General features: G+C 35.7%; 1 protein-coding gene across 2 annotated transcripts in view; it reads left to right on the forward strand.

The window, feature by feature from the left end:
- Window positions 1-26982, forward strand: part of LOC138709350 (nose resistant to fluoxetine protein 6-like) — a 59451-nt gene that overhangs the window by 11829 nt on the left and 20640 nt on the right. For both annotated transcript variants that reach the window (XM_069840060.1, XM_069840061.1), the window contains exons 2-7: window positions 1650-1849; window positions 7236-7417; window positions 13011-13075; window positions 15108-15301; window positions 17682-17845; window positions 26487-26652. In XM_069840060.1, coding sequence (XP_069696161.1) covers window positions 1650-1849; window positions 7236-7417; window positions 13011-13075; window positions 15108-15301; window positions 17682-17845; window positions 26487-26652 — 971 coding nt within the window. The remainder of the gene's footprint in view (window positions 1-1649; window positions 1850-7235; window positions 7418-13010; window positions 13076-15107; window positions 15302-17681; window positions 17846-26486; window positions 26653-26982) is intronic.

Consider the following 26982-nt stretch of genomic DNA (forward strand, 5'->3'; position numbering starts at 1 on the left):
ATACCTTTATCACATCAATATGAGAGGCATTGGGTCTGATCAAGGCACGTCCAAGTCGTGCATTCATACTCCTCACCCTGCTTTGAAGCCACGGCTTGTCATACATGTCAAAAAGCTCCACTACCTCCACATTTGTGTGGCTGCTGTCCTTACTTATGTTTTCTAGATCTCTCTCAACAGAGTAACTAACATCTCTATCCAGGCTGTTCCCTGGCCCACCCACTATTACAATATGATCCCTCTTGGTAAAACCAGAAGATAGTTTTACCAGATCTTCTGTAACATGAGTAATTCCAGCACTAGGTTTTACTATGCTACAAATCTCATAGTCAGTCCCTAATTCCTCTTTCAACAGGAAAATATTTGGGACTAAGAGGGATGAAGTTACAGGAGAAAGTTACACAATGCAGAACTGCAAGCGTTGTATTCATCACCTAACATGAGCTGCTGCCAAGAAATCAAAAGGAGAATAGCATGGCAAAGGAAGCTTTTAATAGAAACAGGAGCATCTTCTGCGGACCTCTGGAGAAAGAACTAAGGAAGAGACTAGTGAAGTGCTTTGTGTGGAGTGCAGCATTGTATGGGCCAGAAACATGGACATTACGAGGAAATGAAGAGAAGCGAATAGAAGCATTTGAAATGTGGATATAGAGAAGAATGGAGCGTGTGAAGTGGGACAGACAGATTAAGGAACGAAGCAGTGTTGGAAAGAGTGGATGAAGAAAGGATGATGCTGAAGCTGATCAGAAAGACGAAAAGGAATTGGCTGGGTCACTGGTTGAGAAGAAACTGCCTTCTGAAGGATATACTGGAAGGAATGGTGAACGGGAGAAGATTTCGGTGCAGAAGAAGATATCAGATGGTAGACGACATTAAGATATATGGATCATATGAGGAGAAAAAGAGGAATGCAAAAAATAGGAAAGACGGGAGAATGCTGAATTTGCAGTGAAAGACCTGCCATTGGGCAGAACACTAAGAATGAATGAACGAGGTTACGTGACATCAATAAAAAGGAAGAAGAGTTGGTGTTAACGGTAATAATGATCTTCCTCACTCAACTCTCCATGGCTGATTAACCCCGACGTAACAGACAAAAATTTGAATCAAATAAACCAATGAAAAAAAAAAAAAGCAAGGCCCACCAATCAAAAGCCGAATCGCTAAACTAATAAACTCGCTCTAGATATGAAGTAAGTTCGACAGAAAATGGCGTATAAGGGAACGCCATCTATGAAAGAAGATAGAAAATAAAACAAACTAGTCAGGGAAATAAGGAGAAGGAAGAAAAAGAATGCAGGAAATACAGGGTGCCGGAAAACAAACGGCACAGATACTATACAAGACAATAACTGTACTTCTTCCCAGAATGTCTGACAGGAGAAGTAAACATTGCTGGTAGATGAGGAGATAAATATAATTGCTATTCAACCAATGGCAGAGGTCTCATTCCACGCTTACTTTGAAGTTGGACTGTCTGAAGCGTTCTACCGCCGCGCCGTCCAAATTACATACAATCGGTTGAATAGCAATTATAACTTACTTCTCTCCTCCTCTGCCGACAATTTTTACTTCTCCTGTCAGACATTATGGAAGGTAGACTAGTTCTATGATCGTTCATGTGCTAATTAATATTGTTCTTGTTCCAGTGTTTGACTCAAACGCCAGACTGCCGGCGGGTCTGTTGATGGGGAACTTAGTGTCCTTTGGGAACTACGACGAGTGCGTGGATGTGGTGGACATACACACAGACACAGCGCAGTTCAGCGGCAAGTACTGCCTCGTGACTCTCACCTGGATTAACGACACGTTCATCTTTCCCAATGAAATGTTCAACGACGTCAGAGTGGTAAATAATCTCATATACAATAGGGACCGGATTTATAGGTTCTTACCTATTTTTTTCCTTACTGCTAAATTCATAATTTCTTAGATAATTTTCCGAATCATGGTCATAACTATGTCCCGGAAGTTCATGCCCTAAAAAACTATGAAATATGCATGCAAATATGCTCTTAAAAAAACTTGAAAATATCGAGTTGTTTTCTATTCTCACTGGAAGAAAAGTAATTCGTGAATCTCAACCAAAAAGGGACTTTCGAGCAGTCAGTGGACGCAAGCCATTAAGATGAACTGTAATGCAATACCTGTACGTACTCTCCCTGCTAGAACTCTTGACTCAACCCGTTGCAGAAGATGCGACGAGCAAGAAACGCTTCCTCACGTCTTGGGTTTCTGCCATCATGGAGAATTGCTCCGAATGAACAGACATAATACGGTACGTTCTCTCATCGCAACTTCAATCCCTCAGAATGCTTCCTACGAGGTTTATGAGGAGGTTGGTTGTATCTCTTCTGATGACTCTACTAGACGTGCTGATATCATCATAACTTATCGTCAGAAGGATAAGGGTGCCATTCTTGATCCCACAATCCGTTTCGAGATGCATGAGAAACAGCCACAAGAGGTGTGTCGTGAAAAACAAGTTATATATGAGCCTTGTTGTCAGCATCTCGGAGCACAATACCACATCACACATTGAACAGATTTTGGGCTCATGTTCGGTGCCCGTGGCACGATCCTACGAGAAACTTTAAATCAACTTAATTAATTTAAAATTTCTGATGCAACGATTGATGCCATAGGATCTCATGCGTTAAAATCATCTTTAGCTATAATTAGTAATCACTTGTACCCAACAAACTTTTATTGTAAATGATTTCCTATGTTTTCGTATCATTTATCTTAATGTTTTTTTTTTCCTTTCAAATTGTCACACAATTGTTTTTAATGATTATTCTTTATGAATTGATAAGTAGGCCGATCTATTCGAACCCTTATTTAGGGCGGCTTTTTAAACTTAAAATTTAAAAAATCATCATATGCACTATTAAATTAAAAGAATTAACGTCCCTTGGAAATAGGCAAGACGAGTTATTATTAATAATAATAAACTTACATTATTCCTTAAAGGTTGAAGCAGAAGTGGTCCCGCTGCCAATGTTGACTGATGAATTGCAGTTAGCAAAAATCACTTTGCACAAATTTACAAATGAAAAACTTCGCGTGTTGTTCCGCAAAACACTTTTGTAAGGTGAAAAACTTCTCTTCACGTCACAAGAAGTTATTGGGGCATATTTAAATGATGTTAACTGGTCCACAGACAGAGGCAAGTCTCTTGGTGTGATAGACTGTATTCCTTCGAGGATGTCTCGAATATCGCAGATCTGCTTATAACCAGGATTTTTTGAAATGACATAATTCACTTTCTCTTTCACTTTTTGCCCTATACTACCAGGAACAGAACTTAAATTGCATTTTTGTTTTCAAAAACAGTAAGTGATTCATTTAAGGGAGATCCTACAACTTCCAGTGACGTTACGGCTGTTGGTAAGAAAGAAAAATAGGCAGATATGAAAGCAAGATTCTCTTCCAACCCAGTGCCTGACAGAGTATTTTGCACTGTTTCTATTGATGTAGTATCATTCGAGTCCAATGAATTAACAACCTCGTTGACTATTAATATGTACCGAGCATAATACAAAGCTCCAGATGAAAAAAATAATAAAACTCATTAAAATATGCCATATGGACACTATAATATTGAAATATGATGAATTTATCAAAATCATGAAAATATGCAGTTATATGTACCATAAAATCATGTTCAAATAACTGAAAATTCCATAATTCGTGCACATAATGTGTAAGAATACATGTTAAACCCCCTAAGAAAAAAACATGCAAATGCATGAACTTCCAAGCCCTAGCCATAAGAGTCATATATGTAAATTCTGTTGAACCTAAAAAACCTAAATTAAGTATACCTTAAGAACTAAAAAAAAAATATAAATCATAATTAATATGTATTCTTCTATATGTATTGCGTTTTATATAAATATATTTAGAAATTTCAATTCATCTTATAACTTTTATTCCCTTCTGCGCTGGAGAAAGCGACCCAATCCGCGGTCTTTATACCTTCAGTGTTATGGTTAACAGGCAATTCCGTCTTTCTTTGTATAGCGGGTCGTCCTTCAGAGGCTTCACCCTCTCAAGGCCACTGATTGGGACTGTATGTATAATGAAACCTGCCTTTGCGGTCACTTCATTTAAACGGTCACCTGGCCAAAAGGCCAATTTTTTCTGGAACTAAATGGATTTTTCATAAGATCAATACAAATTCTCTCTTTATTTAGCGGCCACCTCATGCTCCGGCCAGCGGCCGGGGTCTATTTGAATTGGAACCTGACTATAACAGTCGCTGTCCAACAAAAAATGTTTTCACGGATACTGTCTGACCTATTTTTTTCGATGGTTAGAGGACAGGAAGTAATATCACGAGGACAATACCTAAGTGTACAACAGTACACCCTCCATATCTTGGGGCTATTTGTTACTGTTTTATGACTCTTTTGTCAATTTCCACTCTGACCCTGCACAGCTATAAATTCTTATTCGCTTTTAAAGGATTCAAATATGGTAATTTTTTCTATGAAAAATGTCACAGTATGTTTTAGGTCATTAGTTAACCATTCAAATTTTTATATATTTTTTCTCCTCTTTCTATCTTTCTCTATTGGGACCAGCTTTTACTAATTTTTCTTCTTTTCATTCAGTTGATTCAGAGGAAGTGTGAAGTTAGTTTGAGAGAGAAATCACGTCTAACAATAAATCTAGAGTGGTGTTAAGTTTAGAGGTAAGACGAAAAATTATTTAAGAAAGTGAGAAGGGAACATCTGCGAGAAAAATTGAAGAAATATTCAAATGTGGAAGGACACAAATAAAGGGTATAATTAAGATGAAATATTAAAAGAATGGGAGGAAAATATGCATGGTGGCCAAAAAAGAAAGAATCTGTGATTAGTAATGTGAGTGATTTAGTTTACGAATGGTTCAAGCGAAGAAATTGCCAGTAAGTGGGCCTATGATTCAAGAGAAAGCTCTTGAAATTGCCAAAGTACTCAATGTAAGCAATTTTGTTGCTAGTAATGGGTGGTTAGAGTGCTTTAGAAAACGGCATAACTTTGCATTTCGTTCTGTGTCTGATGAAGGAGGTGACATTGCAACCAATGTTATTGAAGAATGGAAAAAATAGACTGCCTTCAATTCTTGCGGAATATGAACTCTGAGACATTTACAATGTTGCAGAAATAGGTTTTTTCTCAGCCTTCCCTAACAAAATTTTAAGTTTTAAGAAAAAAGAGTGTAAAAGGGGGAAGTTGGCAAAAGACAGAATAACCCTGCTCTTTTGTTGTAATGCTGTAGGAGAAAAAGAACCACTCTTAATAATAGAGAAATCATTGAAACCGAGACATTTGAAAAATGTTGACATGGGCTTATTGGGGGTGAAGTGGACTGCCAACAATAAAGCTTGGATGATATCATCATTGTTTGAGAATTAGCTCTGCGATTTCAACTCAAAGATTAAGCGACAAAATCGCAATGTGATCTGTGAAATTGGTGTTTCTTCCCCCAAATACGATATCACACCTTTATCAAGGTGTTATCCAGTCATTTAAATTGAGGTACTGAAAGCGAGTTTTGAAAAGGCTAGTTTCAAGAATGGAATAGGCTGACGATTGTTGTACGCGCACAGTACTAAAAAGTCAAGGAAATCTAGTATTTTCATGCTGATTCATAAGAAAAACCGCAAACTTAATCAAGCGGCCTCCTGATAAAGCGGCCATTTTACAAGGTAACTTCAGATGGCCTCTTTAAACAGGTTTCACTACCTTGAAATTTCCATTGATCTCAGATGATATGACTGAACTTTTTCTTGAGGCGGATGACCTGCGAAAAAGTCGCATCGTTGAAATTCTTGAAGTTTTCGGGCATGTTCTCTGATAGAAGACTGTGATCTTGCATGTGGGGGTATGAATTGTGAACTTTTCTGAAGTCTCTTGCAGTCTGTCTTATTCTGGTGCTTCTGGTGTTATCATTGAATTTCTATATTTTATGTTTTGTTAAGCAGTGGATTGAAAATGATTCCATGTTTGCCACCAGGGAAAAGTTATCTTATTTGAAATTGACTGTGGGAGTACATTTGTAACAATCCGGCAATTTTTGCGACACCTTTCACAGTTTGGACAAAAATCCTATTTCACCTATTCAAATAATCTAAAATGGATTTCTTAAAAACCTAAAAACGGTTCCTACTCATATATGACCAGTAACACTTAATCGTGATGGCACATCATGCACATTGTTGCCAGTTTCTCATTGCTATAGGCCAATTGCCAAGTTTTCTTAGTAAAGTTCTCTTTTTCTGTGCGGGTTAACATCTCAATTGAGACTGCAAGTGTTTCTATAGCGTCCCTAGATGTCGTCACACAGTTCAACTCAAGGTCACGTTGAATACACTGATCCATCGTCTGTCGATCTCCTTTTACTTCGTTGAATATGTGTTGTAGTTTAGAAATTATAAGTGCAACAAATCTCGTCTGAAAATGGGACGCTCGAATTTCTGTGATGGCATCTTAGTACTGGATCGAATCTTGAAGTCTTAGTTGGACGAAAAGGAGGATAAAAACGACAAAAGTCCCATGGAGTGTACAGTAGTCATCTCCCCGTCCGCTATAGAATATTCTACACATAGTTTCACCACCTTTTTCTCCTTTTATTATTAATAAAATCAAATAAGTGTGTCGCGATATCGTGGGCGTTCAGTAAAGTGTGTCGTAAGTCAAAAAAGGTTGGGAACCACTGAGCTAACCTGATGCATCAATTCCAAAATTGGCGAGCAAAGGACATTTTTGAAGCTCCGGCTTAGACCAGTTGCTTTCACTGAAGCTCAAAAGTCTGGTCCACTCTGAAATTATATTTCTGGGTTACCTCATCCATAGAACAGTTGTTTCCATTAGAATAATTGAGGCTCTTCTGTCTTATTTTTGGTCACACCCTGTATGTCTGAATAACTAACTTTTTCCGAACATTGTTATCATATTGCATGGTTTATCTCCAACAGCTTTCGTATAAAACTTATTTTTTTTTCTGTTTATGTTTTTGGAAAATTAAAATTTAAGACGTTATTAGCAATATTCCATACTTGTTGTTCACCAAGTATGAAAAATCAGTGGATGTTATTTTTCGTAAAATATACAAGGATTTTTTTAGGAAGAGCAATTAAAGATTTCTCGCACTTTTATGTACAGTCCTACCCTCCCAAAAATTCAAAGACGTCGGCACATTAAGTATATGTAACAGCACCAACATCTGTGTTGCATGTGACGTAGCCGGGGTCTCCGAGAACGCTCAGTCTTCGGTGGGGATTCTGCATTCCCTCAACGTGCGGCGTTCAAGACCTGGTGCCCGGACTGCAGGAGCATTTCGACCAAGACGTCGTTGTCACCCTCAAGGTCATGGACTGCCATACTAAGGACGAGAAGATCTACACATCTCTGGACTGTGTGGCGATGTAAGTTAAAAACTACCAGCGACAGATTTCAATCCACTTTTTAAACATCTTACATCGTTAGACAGGTGATCCAAGTACTACAGAATACGAGAACAGATCAAAGCAATATATTGCTCTGGGAAGAAATTTCTTTTCTCTATTACAGTTGCTCTTAACTTCGATATAAAATCCTGGCATAAAAAAAAAAATATTATAGTACAAGCATTTTCATAATAACTTGAAATAGTAGCGAATGCAGTTTCATATTCATCTATCCGGCCTCGATCTTCAGCAAGTAATGGAAGTTGATGTTTAGAATAGACTTGTAGTGCTTTTCTCATGTGTTTCCAGCTTTTACGACACGTTATTAACACGACCAAAGAATTTCGGTCTGATTTTGTTTAAAATCTGAAAATAGTGAGGACGAAATGTGGATAAAGGCACAGTAGGCCTATTCGAATTGGATTTGAAAGTTTTGATAATATTAATTACGACAATCGATTAATTACATATTGCCGATAGAACTTCTTATTTTCATATTTACATTTCATATTGAATAGTTCAGATAAATCTTTGTTAATATTCAAATAATTACTTTCTTAATTTCCATCAATTATTTATCGTACTAATAACACGAAGTGAAATCTTTGCTAATTATATGTTATACATATTTGTAGTATTAACGTTTTCGTCATTCTTTTTTGGCATCATCAGATACTTTTGATCTTTTCAATAACTAACCTCATGTATACAGTGTCTTAGATTTTGTGTAGACTAATAATATAAGCGTGTGAGATCACCAAGCTAAAACCTGAATATAATAGTAGGCCTACATTATGCAACGAGCCTATAATGGTAGTAATTAAGACGCGAGTATGTTTAGGAAACGAGCGCAAGCGAGTTTCATAATTTTCATACGAGCGTCATAATTACCATTATAGGCAAGTTTCATACGACGTTTTATGCTCGACCATATTTCTAACTTGAAATTATTCATAAGTATTCATGTTATTGTTATGTGAGTGAGGAACGGAACTGACCTTGTGTAATAGCCTACCTCATAAATTGTGAGATGTGCGCAGACGCGAAAGTAATGATTTTTTCCGAGAAACAAAGTCGACGACCTTGATATAATCTAGAGAGTAATATAAACATTAATCTTGATATAACCCTGAAATTGAATTCGACATTGAAAAACTATATGACAAATTGAATTTATTTGAATATTACTTAAAATTAACGCTAATTATTATAGTAACAGAACATAACCTTCTGCGACAGTATTGGATTTCCAGCCTCCGTGACGTATCGCTAGTTGTCTTTCGATTGCATATCCGAGAATAATCGATACTTGCGCTTTCATATTGCTACAATGGGGTATTCTGATTGGTTGAAGAACTTAACTTTAATGAATAGGTGTACTTTAATAAGGTCCATTAAAGGGCTGCTACCAGGTGTATAATTACTACAATTCGGCATGGTCGAGCATAAAGCGTTTTAAAACATAAATATAAAAATCATAACTTTTTAAAAATAGTAGGCCTAATTTGTTGTACATTGGAATTTTAAAATAGCCTACTAACCTTCAGTTATGTATGTAAAAACAATTTAATTATATTTATTCAATTTGGATATTATGTATATATTGCAGGGGCGTATTTTGCGGGCTACCGGGGCTACCGGCGGTAGCCCAAGGAAATTACAAAAGAAAAAGTTTATAATATAACATAATGTAATAATTTTGTATTATTAGTTTTACCATAGTAATTAAAATTAAAGTAATTGTTAGATATATTTTGTGTAATAATAGGGTCAGCGGTAGCCCAAACCCTTTAATCAGTATACGCCACTGATATATTGTATATGTTTGTTGCCCGAATCATATCAACGTGCATTACTGTTACGTTTGCGTGTAAGTGAAAAGTCATTTACAATAAAATACATTATATGAAAGCAATTATTGTTCGTAAGCATATGGGTTAGGCTATATGCAATTTGTAGTTTGTTAATGTGAGGTTATGTTTGTAATCCCAATTAAATTAAACTTGGATTACTGTTGCACGATGCACAGTTCCATTGTATGTAATCAATCATCTATCATGCATAAACTTATTATTTTATAAACTTGTATGGGCAAGAATAATTTTCCCCGAATCAAAAATCTCGTGGAATACAAAGCCCCAAAAGCATCAAGAATTGCTCAGCTACGGAGGTTCAATTAGTGAAAACTAGGCTGAAACTTATGATAACCTAACTTACTGCGGCAAATGTGCTAAAGAATGAACTTCCTATGGTTCCATCACGCGTAGGGGAGAAGTGGGTACAGCAAGACAGGGAAAACAGTGAGACATTTTTTATTAGATGGTAAATTTTGATGTTGAGATGTAGATAACAGTGGAGTTGTATGTTGCATGAGTACAGTAACAGTATTTTCATACTCGATTTGATTCTAATTATAAAGGTGAGTGATGAAAAATAATTCGTAATTTTTCACTCTAGAAGTAAAATTTTGGCTTGTGTTTAATTAAGGTTATATTGGATATACAAATGAGATATAAATATGAATGTTTTATTATCTAATACTATGATATTTGAGATTATGTTTGGCAAAGTTTCGTCTTTCTTGTTTTAATTTTGAAGTGATGGAGTCGTTTTTAAATGAACTATACGTAAAGGGAACAGTGAGACATGCCATTGATGGGTACACTGAGACGTCTCACCGTTCCCATGTACCAATGATTTGCAAAAACAAACTGTAATTATATTACATTTACCAGTAATTAACATTAAAATGAACATACTAGTAACCAATTCAGGAACTGTAGCTTAAAATAATGGCTACATTACATTTTAATGGTTTCATAAATAAAAAGTTATTCACAAAATTTAAGAAAATGTTAAAAAAATAATAAAGAATTACACTAAATTCTTATCATTATAAGCTTTGTTGTCACCAAAAATTCATTTCATTTTTTCGCAAAAGTTTGAAATGTCATGGAAAATTCACTTTTCCAAATGTTCCAGATGTTTCAATGGTTTCAAAGTCAGACATCAAAATGATTCTAAATAAGCCTACAGAACATGTCAAGATAAAGATACAGCTTTCCTTCCTTTTGAAATAAATGTAAATCATTTCAATGTCCGTTAATATACACTATGGTGTCTCACTGTACCCTCCTGAATGGGAACAGTGAGACATTTGCATTTTTTTGACAAACACGTATTGCGTATTATGTCCTTTATCTATTAACATTTTTGTTTATGTATTATTATACTCCATGTTTTGATGTCTATTTCTATTGCACTTGATTTTAAAAATACTTGAATTATCAGTCGCAGACATGTCTTAATATTTTATGTCTCACTGTACCCACTACTCCCATACTCGTACTGTTACCGGAACGTGAGAGTCTGACGAAGATGCTGAGGGGACGGAAAAGGCGAGACCAATCAGCTAATCCTCAACCATTATCCGAGCTGAAAGAAGTTTCGGTATGTTAGACAAGGACTACCCAAGAGGAACATTTTCTTGTATGATAATTCAAGCGAAAATGTGGAGCCAGAATTTCGTGTGATTGTTTGCCACGTGCCAAAATTTAGAAAGGAAAAATCCGAAGATAGAGGGCGATTTTGTGCCGTATACGTGTACGAATTTTTTCCAAGCAAAGTCAAGCTCTTTATGCAAATTGTTCTGTACCTAATTTTAAACGCTATCAGAATATTGAGGATCACAGTCCTATATCCGGAAAGAGTTATGTGCGACTTTGAAATGGCTATCATTACCAATGCCACATAAACATTTTGCAACAGTCGAATATCCTGCTGTTTTTTTCACTTAGGCCAAAGCATGCACAGAATTGTACACTCAGGGGACCTGCAATGCACATACAATGATAAAGAGACCGTGAAGTAAAGGGCATTTATTCACTGCGAGATGCTAGGGAAGTTTTTGAGAAGAGGTAGCACCAGAAAAAGTGTTAACCATTTCAGATTATTTCGATCTCAATTATGTTACAGATCAGCCAAACCTCCACGTTTCCATATGACTTTCTGGAACCAGCACAATGCGAATTGGAAAATAATCACCACACTAGCAATATACATACTATACATGCAAACATACTAAAAATCTGCACTCGTTCTCTATCTTATATCGAATTATGCACACTTCATTCCCTTCTTATTTATTTGCCCGTTTTCATACTCTCTTCCGCTATCATAATATTAATACTCGTTCATAACGCGATAACACGCTAGAAATTCCACTCGACATATCATCACTCTATTCCTCATCTTTCACTGTTGCTACCTCTCGTCACTGGAACTCTGCTGCCTGAAGTAAAGAGCTGCCGAACCTTGAAATCTTTCAAAACCCAAGTTACAAAATTCTCTTCAAATATTACATCATCATCTCTATTTCAATTAATCAACTTATATTTACCTTCAATAATTAACTTTCTTTTTTCTTTAATGCATCACATCACATTATTGTACATGTTTATTGTATTCAGGACCCTTGTGGTCACTCAAAATTCTTTGAGCTGATGTCTATAATTTAGAATTATTATGACGAGTTGCCAAACTAACTTACTGTTATGACAAGTGTTGTATTGCATGTTTCCACAATTCATTACATTTTTTATATCCTAGTGATATTTAACTATTTTATCTTGTTGTTTTTATCATATTTCCCGATAATGGTATATCTATAATGTGATAACTTGAGCTATAGCCCTAATTAATCACTTTTCCTTTGTGTGTACCTAAAAATATTACGTTCATTGTATGCTTTGTATTTCACTATTTTATTATTATTATTATTATTATTATTATTATTATTATTATTATTATTATTATTCTTTTGTATTTTTATGCTTTGCATGTCTTATTTATTTTGACCTACTTTTTACATTTTATTATGCATTTTCCTCTCTTTCTATTACATTATATTATGATTGTCTACTTCAGTTTTGTGTGTAAAATTGTAGTGTACTTTACTTTGTAAATTTGTAGTGTTTTTTGTATCGCAGTTTTACTTCAGCTTGAGTGTTAGAGAAGGCCGTATGGCCTTAACTCTGTCAGGTTAAATAAACAATTATTATTATTATTATTATTATTATTATTATTATTATTATTATTATTATTATTATTATTAAATAATAATTACAAAATAATGTATGGTTCAGAAGTTACACTCAATGAATATGCAAGTGGTAAGTGAACAAGGCTAATATTACAAATTACAAGAATTACAAATTCAAACGTAAATTATAACTTATAACTTTACAACACTGAGGAAAATTACATATACATACATGCATACAAACATACATACATACATACATACATACATACATACATACATACATACATACATACATACATACACACAAAGAAGAATTAAACATGAATCAGGAAGCAAGATTGGCTTCGGGCTGACTTACTCTGTATGTTCTGGAATCAAAATTTTTGTAATTAAGCCAAATGCCTACAGAAGATAATGAATGACTGAAAAAAAGAAAGGAAATAATAAAGGGAGAGTTATGTACAAGTAGGTACAACTGATTTTTAAACTGAGTGACTGATATATTATTGTTGGTCTCTTTTGTTTCAGTACCGTGTTATCCGCATTTGGCATTGTGGTGGTCCTAAGCACGGGCTACGACATAATGAATAAAGGTAAAGTACAATTAATAACATCATTGTATAGAGCACATCTAGGTCAGAAAGCAATGGTAGACATAACGGCTCGGTTAGAAAAGCCAACGTACTATGGTAGGAACGATCATGATTTTAAAATCAAATGTAGGAAACAGAAAACGGATGTAGGTAAATTCTCATTTTTAAATAGAACTATAAATGATTGGAATGACCTACCTGCAGCGGTCTTTGAGGGCTGTCCTTCCTTAAGGAGATCCAAGAATAATTTAAAAAGTTGTATATAAAGTGAAAATTAAAATTAAGGTGACATTCAACATTTAATTTTTTAAGGCGACATGTATTTATCTAGGCTGACGAGTTTACTTCCTTGGTTTGAATTGTAAATTATTTAAAACTAGCGTGTAAGAGGGCCTTAGACTAGAAATGTTTAGTTTAAATGTAGTTCTGTTTATAAGTATGCATAAGGATGTAATTATTTGACTTATTTGAACTGTTGTATCAGTGAAGCGAGGTGAGTCAGTGAAGTTATGGTTTTACAGTGCAGTGAACAGTTCCGATCAGTGATAATTTATAGCGTCAATGAAATGTGTTCTATACTGTCAGTGAAATGTGTTACAGAGTGTCAGTGAAATGTGTGCTAAAGTGTCAGTGAAATGCGTCATAGTGCCACTACAGGGAGTGAGATGAGAGTAAAGTGAAAGACTATTGAAACTTATGTAGGACCTATAGATAATTATGTAGGTTGTATTGTAAAATTAGGTATTTTATTTTATGTTTTATTATTATTGTGTTAAATTGTATTGTGTATTATTATTGTTTGTATTGTGTATTATTATTGTATTGTGTGTAAAATTGTATATGTGTTGTAAAATTGTATTGTGTATTGGTTATCATTTTATTGTGTATTGTTAATATTGTATATACCACTGCCACCGGGTGCTTGCCCACTTGCAGTGTAAATAAATACACACACATCTTTTAATTTGTATTTACACTTGTTGTAATTTGTATTTACACCTGTATCTTACATTTGTATCTGTTTTATCTCTTTTTTCATGTTATCTGCAATTATATGTTTTAAACAAATATCTGTACTGTCTATTGTAATTGGGGCTTTGCCCTGTTATAGACATAAATAATAAATGAATAAATAAATGAATAAATAAATAAATAGATAAACTTCAATCATTGATTTAGTGTTCTGTCCTAGGGCAGGTCTTTCACTGCAAACCCAGCTTTCCCCAATATTTATTTTCAGCCTTCCTCTTTGTTTCCTCATATTATGATCCATATATCTTAATGTCGTCTATCATGTGATATCTTCTTCTACCCTGAACTCTTTTCCCGTTCACCATTCCTTCCAGTGCATCCTTCAGTAGGCAGTTTCTTTCAGCCAGTGACCCAACCAATTCCTTTTCCTCTTCCTGATCAGTTTCAGCATCATTATTTCTTCATCCACTCTTTTCAACACAGCTTCATTTCTTACGTCTGACAACTCTCTTTCGAGAGGCCCCAGGGATCAAAAACCCGTGGCCAGCCATTCTGCTTGATCAGAATAAACTTAAATATTATACAAGTATCAAATTATTTCAGTCACTGACACATAAAACACAGTACCTTCCTTCTCTCTCTCTCTCTTCTTCATACTTTCTCTCTCCCTTTCTTTCATTTTCTTTATTCTCTTTGTCTTTCATCCTTTCACTTTCCCCTCTTTCTTCCCTAACTTTTTTCGTTGTTTTTCTTTTGCTTTCTACCTTTCTCCTTTCATTCGTTCACTTTTCTTACCTATTGATATCACTCTGCAGGGCCGGCCTGGGTAGCGCAGTGGGCAGAGTACTGACCTTCTGCGCCCGAGGTTGAGGGTTCGATCCCGGATCGGATCAATGGCATTTAAGTGTGCATATATGCGACAGGCTCATGTCAGTAGGTTTATTGGCATGTAAAAGAACTCTTGTGGGACATTATTTGAGCACACGGGTGACGTTGACATAATCTCTGCAGTTGCAAGCGTCGTCAAATATGAAATAAATTACAGTTACACACTTTGCAGGAGCGCGCCGAGAGCTGTTGCTGTCGTTCTCCCTGCGTCGCCATGGCGCCAAACTGCTGAGCGCCGATACATCCAGCGACTCGCTGCCCGCGTTGCACGGCGTGCGGAGCTTGAGCATGTTCTGGATCGTACTGGGGCATCAGTACCAAATCAACACGGGCGGGCCAGTTATCAACAAAGTATTCATTACCAGCGTGAGTATCGCTCACTTATATAAATTTAAACTTGTTCTATGAACATCATTCTTCAATGAAAATTTACACACCATATTATGACAGTGATGTCAACGAGAGCGCAAGCGTGCCTCATCGCCTGTATGCGCTGTGCAGAGCACGTACGGCACGCAGGTATAGGTCACTGATGAAATCAAGGGTTGTATAGTACATTACACATTGAGGAAGAACTCCTCCAGTAAGTTTTAGGCTGACTAGATTCCTGACTTCTTGTGAGTAAAAGAGGCGAAAATGTTCTTTGTCTCATTTATGGAAAACATTTAGTTACGAAGAGGAGCAATGTGAAACGCCTGAAATTATTAATTGATGTACATAATGATGTATTGAAATTTTGTTGTTTTATTGACATTAAATACTGATAAATATGTGCTTAGATGTATGTAGATATTGTTCCTCACTGCATTGCATTTAAGTTTACAAAATAAAGTACAAAAAGTATGGATGCTAATAGCATAGACTCGTTATGAATTCTGTCTAAAAAAAATTGTGAAGATATGTCGTCCATAGATTTTCAGTTCTTACTATTTTGATATACAGTTAAGCCGAGGAAAAGTTCTCTCCAGGTTCTCTGTATTGCGTGAACAGAGTCAAGTTGAAAGTTCGTTTTGCCGGGTAATATATCCAGGGTACGAATATTTGCGGCGCAAATTATTTCTATATTTGGCAGTAAGCACGTATGTGAGCAATTTTCCTCACTTATGAACCTCACAAAACCAAGACTAATATCAAAATAGTCAGAAAATAATAAGCGTGCTATGCTACGTCATGCTGCAGGAAACATAATTTCGCCGGACATAAGAAGGTTGGTGTCGGCAAAAACAAGAAAAAAACACTTCTGTATTAGACGAGAATTCAGGAATTTAAATTTGTTTCTGGAAATGTGCTGTTCATATAGTAAGTACATTATTAAGAGCGTAACAGTTACATATCAATTAATTAGGTAGGCCACTTTATCTAAAACCTCTAAGACAAAAAATATATTACGTTTATTATTTGTTGAAATCCTATTATTTCATTTTTCCGTATACACAATGTGCTGTAATTTATTTCACTTTTGTATTGTGTAGTTTACAACAGGAAAACAGTGTTTTATACTACTTGGATCATTAGATAATTATATAAAAATCAATTATATTCTAGCTATTATCTGAAACTATATAAGTTAAGGAGAAGATATGTTTATTATTTATTGTAGCCTACTATTTTAGAATTCATTTAATTTATTAGAGAGGTACACTCTACAAAACATGTTCTGAATTGTTGTTGTCTTGTATGAATGTAACACGTTATCTATTATTTAAAAACAGTTTAATTCATCTTGCAGTGACAGGCCAATAGAGTTCACTTTGCTCACTCCTCCATATTCTTTGCTGCTGCCTGCAGAATAGATTCATTGCAAGCAGTGAGCACTTGATCGCACGCAGAACCGTCCAAGTGCTCTTGACCTTGACATCGCTGCCATATGACTCCATTGTCCTAGGTGTTAAATACATTCGTTTTGTTTCTATAAAATCAGAGCATACCAGCAGCATTGTCGTCGCAGCAATTTCATGATCGCAACAATATATGACTTTATTGTCGCAGGTGTGTAAGTCTACTATTAAAGTGTAAAACGACCTAACTTATACGCTAGGTCTATGGGCCACCTTTATCTTTTTTTTTTAATTATGGTTTATTTAACGACGCTGGCAACTGCCGAGATTATATCAGCGTCGCCGGTGTGCTGGAATTTTTCCCCGCAGAAGCTCTTTTACTTGTCAGTAAACCTACTGACATGAGCCTGTCGCATTTAATCAAAATTAAATGCCATCGACCTGGGCCTGGATCGAACCCGCAATCTCGAACATAGAAGGCCAGCGCTATACAGAGTACGCTACCCAGATTTACTCCATCTTTATCTATCAGTACTGCCACTTCAAGTATTAATACCACTATGTGACCCTAAAATTAATTTAAATATTCTCAGTAACTTAATACTGAAATTACTAAGCATGTTGCTAACTTAAGCCTTGGTTTTCCTGATCCGACGCATGCGAGTTGCGAAATGCGAGATCCTCCTCGCACAAATTCGGACTACACGAGAGACAGTGAGTGGTTTCTATGACTGCGAGGTACGTAGACCTCGCACCTAGCAGTTATAGAAACCACTCACTTTATTTCGTGTAGTCCGGATTTGTGCGAGGCGAGTCTCGCACCTCGCAACTCGCAACTCGCAACTCGCATGCGTCTGTTCAGAAAAACCAAGGCTTAAGGAGACCGATATTCCAAGTTCATGGGATTGTTAATGCCAAAGCAATTTTGAAACAGGCTTCTTATGGAATAACTCATAATGTATTTGCAGTATTTGAGGAGCTGGGAGAGGATGCCCTTAGTGAACTTCCTCATGGCCGTGGATACGTTCCTGCTACTTAGTGGCCTGCTTGTCGCATACGTCTTTCTGAAGCAGATGCGCAAACCCGACGCGCGTTTCAACATCCCGCTGCACTATCTGCACCGTTACATTAGGTATGTTTTCTCTAATATTAGGCGGCTTTCACACCAAAGTTGCATGCCATGTGCGATGTGGATGCACGTCGCATGCTACTCTTTTTTAAACACGCGTAAACCAGTAAAAGCATTCACACTGAAGTACCGTAGCTTGCAGAATGCTACATGCGAATTACCACATTAGATCTGGACTTAAATGTGCCACACTACGCGCATGCGCTTTGGTGTCGTTTCACCCAAGTTACACACTTTGTCTAGTTCAGCTCTGGGCACGGAATGCTGAAACACCCCCTCCCGCTAACACTGCCTTATAAACAAAAGCTCAGTCCATTGTGCGTCAGTGATGGATTTCAGGCAACTAGCTATAGCGACAGATAGTAAAAGTTATGATGGATTCCGTAACTAAGCAGTGTTTAACTACCAATCTACTCATCTCAGCCGGGGAAGGTGTAGGGGGGAGTAAAGAGGAAATCTGTAATGACTCAATAGAGTTAATAGCGCCCAGGCCTACTCTAGTCTCTGCACAGATTTCAGAGCGTCTTCACTTGTTATCACGTAATTATATAGAAGTTGTATATAACCATGTCTTCACAAAAACAACCGGATAACGAACATTCCGATACAGGTTCGTGCAAACCGTGGCGAAACTATAGGTATCCTACAAGTAAAACTCAGCTCAGATCCTCGCTCCGCGCATCTATACCCCCCTGCAGTAGGCGGGTTCCTTCATAAGCGGCTATAGCTACAACAGCTACGGTTGCGGACGTGTGCACTCAAAGAGCAGCTGTAACAATAACCCATTAAGTGAATATAACATTACAAGATCAACATAGTCTCTTTCTAAGTCACAATCGGTATCTATCTTCACTGGAACTTTCATCATCAGAGGTCTGCATCGGACGTTTTCGCTCGAGCGCCAAGTAGTTCATAGCATAATCCGATAGGTAGCGCACATGCATGATGGATAAAATTGTCGCGAGCGATAAATCCTCGAACGGTATAAGCCGAGCGTTAGACATTCCTTCTTGTTACAGTGATCAACTGTGTAGTAACATCATAAATGTTTATCATTTCAAAACTTGGCAGTGTTTAACTAACCTCTCCATTGTACAACTACAAAACTTGTTTTAAAATGTAATATAAATGTTGTAGGTAAATGTCCCCCCCCCCGCACACAGGAGTGATTTTGTTCTTGCCACATCTGATGTTATTGGATGTAAATATAATTATTATAAACGGAGAACACAATCACGATAATGCAAGAACCGTATCAAGTTTTCTAGTAATAATGATAATAATAATAATAATAATAATAATAATAATAATAATAATAATAATAATAATCAGTGAATCAATATTTGCATCTGTAACAATTGTGCAGCATGATTATTCGTTTTATTATATTTTCTGTGATGTTATCTCTGTACTAATATTGTTATTAATCTACTGCTATACCAATAATATTTTGTAAAACGTTTCTACATTGTCGCAGTAAATAGGCGGAACACTATGTATGGACCTATCATATTATATATGTGGTAAATCTAATATTGAATAATTATTAATTAGCAATAATAACTGTATATCGAAGTTTTTCATACTATTTTATTTATAACTTCATGTTACTGTTTTGGTACGTTCCATTGACTGTTCCATTAAACGTTTGTCATAAACGCAGAAAATAAAGCCTTACTTTTACCGTGTGAGCAAAACATATGTGTATCTTATCTGTCGCCGTCCATACAAGATAAGACATGTCGGTGAGATGACCTTGTACTGTGCTTCTATTTATTACGAGCGTATCACGACCGATCTTATCTCACTCGAGACTGCGACTCTCGACCGAGTTCAAGCGAGCGATTTAACTCCAATGCAGCACTCTGGTCATCATATTTAAATTTTAAATATTTCAATTAAGTTAAATTAATATTTAATATAAAACGCTATGTGACTCCCTGACTCTGTAGCAATGACACGTGTTCAGTTCAGCACAAGAAGATAATACGTGCGCATGCGCATAATGTCGGTGGTGTGATTGGAGACGGGGAGCATGCTGGGAAAGGGAGCATACGTCATCTGCGCGATATAGTCACGCCCGCTGGTTTCTGCGCACTGAGTTTTGTTTGTTGGATGCCTATAGTACCTGTGTGTTTACGATAACAATCTGAAGGAATATAGGAATCGCAATGAACAAGATAAAGCCTGAACAAAGTCGCCGAAAAATTTTCCTCTACAGATAAACTATATTAAATTTATTATATTTTTTCATACCCTCTGAATATTTAGAATTCCTTAATAGTTACATTAGAGTGTTTCATTTTAAAATTGCATTCATCCATTTAATTTCGTGCAGAGCTTTCACAACTATTGGTAGTTGTGCACGGTCTTTCCGGCATAGGGAGTAAAACCTCTTATGTTACAGTACAATATGTGAAGAAAACATCTAGGGAAATTTTTACAATAGTAGTAATAATAATAATAATAATAATAATAATAATAATAATAATAATAATAATAACAATAATAATAATAATCATAACAATAATAATAATAATAGTAATAATAATAATAATAATAGTGATATAATAATGGTATAATAATAATTTATTTATTTTTATTTATTAATTAACATTTTATTGTGCTGTACAACTGCAAGAGGTCAATAAGAGTTCAGCACAAAATGACAATAAATGCAATAGACCTACGACAAAATTAACAATGACAAAACTTGACCACCTCTGTGGTGTAGGGATCAGCATGCTGTCTCTACGCAGAGGGCCCGGGTTCGATACCCGGTCGGGTTGAATTTCCTGATTGAGGTTTTTCAGGATTTTCCCTCAACCGTAAGGCAAATGTCAGGAAATTCGGGCCACAATATTCCTGAAATATTCCTGAATATCACCGGCCGCATTCTTCACCGAAATCATATTCATAACAAATCAGTAACACATATATAGTCGCAAAACGAATATTGTAAAATACATAATAAAGAATAACTCAATAAAAACAATAGTAACATTCATGATAAATAAATATAATAACTGAATTTATACAATAGTACATTATGCAACGTATGAAAATTATGAAACTCGCTTGCGCTCGTTTCATAAACATACTCGCGTCTTAATTACCATTATAGTCAAGTTTCATACGACTTTTTATGCTCGACCATATTTCTAACTTGAAATTATTCATAAGTATTTACGTTATTCTTATCTGGCTGAGGAGCGGAACTGACCTTGTGCAATAGCCTACTTCGTAAATTGTGAGATGTGCGCAGACGCCAAAAGTATTGATTTTTTCCGAGAAACAAATGTCTAGTTGTCTTTCGATTGCATATCCGAGAATAATCGATACTTGCGCTTTCATATTGCTACAATGGTATTTTCTGATTGGTGGAACACGTGAACTTTAATGAATAGGTGCACCTTAATGAGTCCATTAAAGGGCTGCTACCAGGTGAATAATTATTACATTTCGACATGGTCGAGCATAAAGTAATATAAATGATTAAGAGAATAATTTTATAAAAACAATTCTAAATAAGACATAAATTACCGTTAATATTAATAACAAAGTGACAAACAATTCAAAAAAGTAAATCCTGCACATTAAATGGATCAAAATTAAATGCATGCAAATTGGCATATTTTATACATCTGCAGACCGGAGATAAAAAGAGATTTTGAGTTTCTAGTGATGAAAAGTTTTTGAAATCTTTATCCTTTGGCCGGAATACGAAGACTGATATTGCTTAAGAAGGATTCACAATCAATATCTTAATGACCTTACAAAAATAAGTACCAGTAATCAAGTTCTTGACGTCTGGCAAATAGACTATAACAATTTAAATATTTGCAGTTAATCTCATAATTATAATCACAGGAATTAGATAAAAATATAAAAGAACACACTTAAATACATTTTCTTTGCATAAATTTTCCAATTTAGCCGAGAATTGAATTCCAGACAACAAATGCATAGTCAAGCTTGTATCTAACTAATGTATAGTATAAATTTAATAGACACACAGGAGTAGAAAAAGAATAAGTAATAAGATAAAGATCTAATTAAACCAAGTATTCTTACTGAATGGCTATAAATATATTGAACATGATCGTGAAAACAGTTTATAATCAAGTTAGACACCAAGCTCTCTAATACAATCTTTTCTAATAATTTTAACGTTATTAAGAGAATAATTAAATGTTAAGGAAGCAGTTTTACGTGAGAAGAAAATGACAAAAGTTTTGTATTCATTAATTTCCATTCCATTTTCAATTGATCATAGTGCAATTGAATTAATATCATTTTGAAGAATGTGACAATCAGCCGAACTATTAATTTTACAAAAGATGTTAAGATCATCCGCAAATAAAAGGCAGCTAGAACTCATTCTTTTACTTACGTCATTTATAAGTAATAATAATAATAATAATAATAATAATAATAATAATAATAATAATAATACACTCAGGGACAAAAAAACCGGACACTTTAATATTTGCTAGTATTTTGCAAAACATTATCTTCTCATGCAATATTATGGTAGCCATCTGTTGTTATGGAGACGTGTATACATTGTTGATTGTTTTTTGTTCTATAAACAAGCCATTACAACCAAATATTCCAATTTTGCTTTCGGAGTCTCAGCTATAACAATTTTGTCTCAACCATTTTGTGCTTCATTATCGTTATCATTCGTTATTTCTTTATTTTTACATTTTCTGAGTTTAAGTGGGGTTGTAACATTTGTCTTAAAACAAGATGCGACCTGAAGATGTGGCTCGAGCTGTAGCCCTTTACGATGATGGACGCAGTGTACGTTACATTGCAAATGTTATGAATATGGCTAGAAGCACAACCCATGATGCCATAAAACGGTAAAGAGAGATCCTAGAATATACCAGAAGACCAGGTTCGGGTCGTCCAAGAGCTACAAATCCAAATGAAGACAGGTATATGGTGTTGAGAGTTCTTAGGGAGCGCAACCTGCCAGCTACTAGTGTAGCCCAGCAATTTGTTAACATGCATGAACGTCCAATTTCGGCCAAAACAGTTAGAAGGAGGTTGAAAGCAAATGAACTGATATCAAGTAGACCTGCAACTGGTCCCAGACTTCTCAGGATGCATCGAGTTGAACGACTGCGTTTTGCAAATGATCACAGGGATTGGAGAAATGGACAGTGGAGCTATGTTCTGTTCACCGATGAGTCCCGTTTCAATCTGTGCTCACCTGATGGACGTGAAAGGGTTTGGAGAAGGAGGGGAGAACGATTTTCACAGTGTTGCATTTCCGAAAATGTGCCGTATGGAGGTGGTGGAGTGATGGTTTGGGCAGGAGTGTGTACGGATGCTCGTACAGAGTTGGTGTTTGTTGAAAATGGAAGACTAACAGCTGATAAGTATATAAATGAATGTTTGGCTGATCATGTTGTGCCATTTGGCCAATTTGTAGGCGATAATTTTGTTTTAATGCATGATAACGTACGGCCGCATATTGCCCATGCGGTCGGAGATTATCTCCAAGAAGTGGAAATCCATGTTCTTCCATGGCCAACAAGGAGTCCAGACATGAACCCAATAGAACACGTGTGGGACATGCTGGGACGGCGTGTTAAGAATAGACGACCGAGACCAGAATCGTTGCAAGAGTTGAGGCGAACACTTGGCGAAGAATGGGAACTTATTCCTCAAGAAGACATTCTAACCAAATTGAGAGCATGCCAAGACGTATGGATGCAGTTATTCAAGCCAGAGGGGGTAATACCCGTTACTAAAAAGAGTTTTTAATGTTTAAGGCACCATAAAATGAAAAAAAAACAGTTAGACCAAACGATGCCATAGTTATACGCTCTTTTTAATTTTTTGTCCCTGAGTGTAATAATAATAATAATAATAATAATAATAATAATAATAATAATAATAGGAGAGGCCCCGATGTAGATCTTTGAGGAACTCCACATATACTATTATATGGAACCGTGAGAGAATTTCCTAGTCATACACGAGATTGTCTATAAGTTAAATAATTTCCAAACCATTTCACTTAGTTAATAATAATTATTATTTTTTTATTTAATCTGGCAGAGCTAAGGCCAGTAGGCCTTCTCTTCCGCCCAGCCAGACTCTAATTCTAATTAAATACATTTGCTTACATAGTTATTAAGTTAATATCTAGATCATAAAACAACATGAAAGTAAATAATGAAAATTGGATAACTAATGTTAGTGTGACAATAAGAAACATGGTAAGAAATAGTTATAATAATAATAATAATAATAATAATAATAATAATAATAATAATGAGATAATTTAGATATTTATCTGTGATATATATAACCATTAAACATTGAGAAACCTGAAAGAGCTATTAATGTTAACAAGAATTGTTAGAAAAATATCTCGTTATTCTATTCTTAAATTGGTTTGATGTCTGACAGTCTCTGGCATTACTCGGTAGGGAATTCCAAAGTCGAGGAACAGCCACAGTGAAAGAAGATGAATATGAGGATGTTCGGTGGGAGGGAATGGATAATATTGAGGAGTGTTGTGATCGTGTGTCTAGGTTATGATGGGTGGATAAATTTTGAAAACGAGACGCAAGATAGACAGGAGTGGAGAAATGCAATATGTGAAAGAGGAAGGAAAGGCAGTGGATTTTCCTACGATCTTCTAGACGAAGCCAGGACAACATTTCAAGGGATGGTGTTACGTGATCAGCCCGGCGAATAATGTAGACGAAACGGAAGCACATATTATAAACACGTTGTAGTCTCTGCGCCGAAGTAACGCTTAGGTCAGTAAGCAGAATATCACAGTGTTTGCACTAACATTTTTTTCATGGAAAAGGGTAGAAAATTCTTCAATCGTCTAAACGAGTGGATTAATGAGAAAACTTTTTTGCAGGTTTCTGCAACTTGAATGTTCCAATTTAAACTTTTATCCATATAAATACCTAGATTGTTTACTGATTCACTGAACGGAATTTCGGTGCCGTGTATTTTAATCGGGGACAAATTTGATATGGTAATAGTGCTTAACAAACGTGAATGGCCCACAATGATTGACTGTGATTTTTCTGGATTTAGATTAAGTCGGAATGTCCGTGTCCATGTCCAGATTGAGTCCAGATCGTCATTAATTTTAGTTATTGCATCATTTATTTCGTCAGTGTGGAATTTTATGTATATTTGAAGGTCGTCTGCATAGAGATGGTGTCGGCAGTACTTTAGAGATTCTGATATGTCGTTGATATAAATTGTAAATAGTAAAGGGCCAAAAACTGATCCCTGTGGGATCCCTGACCTCACGGCCTGCCAAGAGGAAGAACGATTTCCAGTTATCACACTTTGTTGGCGGCCATTAAGGTAAGAGGCAAACCACAGGACAACGTGCTCTTCTAGGTGTAGTCTTCTGAGTTTACATATTAAGAAGTCAATGTCTACAGAATCGAAGACTTTGCTGAAGTCAAGTAAAGTCATTATTGTCAATTTACGTTCGTCCCGGGCCTCGCATAGGTCTTCCGTGATTTTAATTAAAGCTGTACTTGTGTTCTGTCCGGCCCTGAAACCTGATTGATAAGAGTCGAGAAGTTTGTATTTGTTTAAGTATTCTGTCAGTTGCTTGTGTACAATGCGTTCCAATGCTTTGGATAGGGCAGGTAGGATGCTGATAGGTCTGTAGTCGTTATAAGATGTCGGTGTTTTGGTCTTGATAATTGGGTGGACAAAGCGAGTTTCCATTGCTGTGGGTAAGTCGAAGTCATAATTGAGGCATTGAAATGGTGGATCACAGTCGGTTAGTGGACAAATCAAAATTATTCAATTCACTTATTAAAATTTTTTGAGGAACAATATCAAAAATGCTTTGCTAAAATCAAAATAAATTGGATCAATTCTGCAGTGCTTAGGAAAAGTGACATAAATCAGTTTCCACGAACCTTTTTTGATAATTTATTGACAACTTACGGAACATATGCTCGCTTGGAAAAAAATACATATATATTTCTCCCATTACAATAATTCATACAGAAAAAAATCAAATCGACACAAACCAGCGTAAGTTGTCAATAAATTATCAAAAAAAGGTTTCTGGAAACTGACTTATGTCACTTTTCCCGAGCACTGCAGAATTTGTCCTTGAGTTTCAACCACTGGCATAATAAGATTAAGATAAGATACTAAATTTGTAGTTGTAGATTTACATTTAGTAAATCCATGTTGGGCAGAATTGAATTTATTTTTAATATAAAATGCAATATATTTGTGGATAATTTTTTTTAAATATTGTAGGAAAATAATTTAAAATAGAAACAGGTCTGTAATTACTAACACAGATTTTATTACCGTATTTTAAAACCAGGAATAATGGATGCTTCTATCCGAAGTGAAGGATATATTCCAGTTTTTAAACTCAGATTGAATATGTATGTTATATACTGTATGTAATTGTTATTTTAATATGTTTCTCTTTCGTAAGCTGCAGATTATATTTAGGGCTTTTTGGTAATTACAGGTTTATATGTATTTTTATTTTAAGTTATTTTTGTAAATTATTTGTAATGTTTACCTACTTTAAATTTATCTGCATACGTCTTATTTCCTTGAAAGTCTTAGTTCATTATAATGAAGGTCTTCATCAAAACTTTCTTTACAGACTGACACCAGTTCTTGCAGTGCTGCTGCTGATTCAGCTGAGTCTCATGGACCATCTTGGTTCGGGTCCATTGTGGAGTGGAAACGAATTTATAACTGATACATGCAGGGAAAATTGGTGGGCTATGCTTCTTTACATCCAGAACTATTACTATGGCGAACAAATGGTGAGCAAAAATTAATTTTGGACAGTACACTTGCCACTTTAAGCACGCTCGACTGCCTTCCTTGCAGTATGAACATTGTACACGTTAATTTCTCCAGTAATTTACATAGGACTTTTAAGTTCTGCTCACACCAACGCGGGACAAGAATCCACTCACATCGCAGCGATACAATAACACCTGGTGGCGGGACTGTAGCGTTAAGCGGGCAAGGTCCGTGTTCACAATGGACTTATGAGGCATGCAGCGGAAGAGAGACTCCAGATGACTATGTGTGTAAATATTGCTCAAAATAAGCATTTATTGTCGTTTTAATGAGTTCAGTTAAATAAT

Source organism: Periplaneta americana, chromosome 11, assembly GCF_040183065.1.
Source record: "Periplaneta americana isolate PAMFEO1 chromosome 11, P.americana_PAMFEO1_priV1, whole genome shotgun sequence".
NCBI classification, from domain to species: domain Eukaryota; kingdom Metazoa; phylum Arthropoda; class Insecta; order Blattodea; family Blattidae; genus Periplaneta; species Periplaneta americana.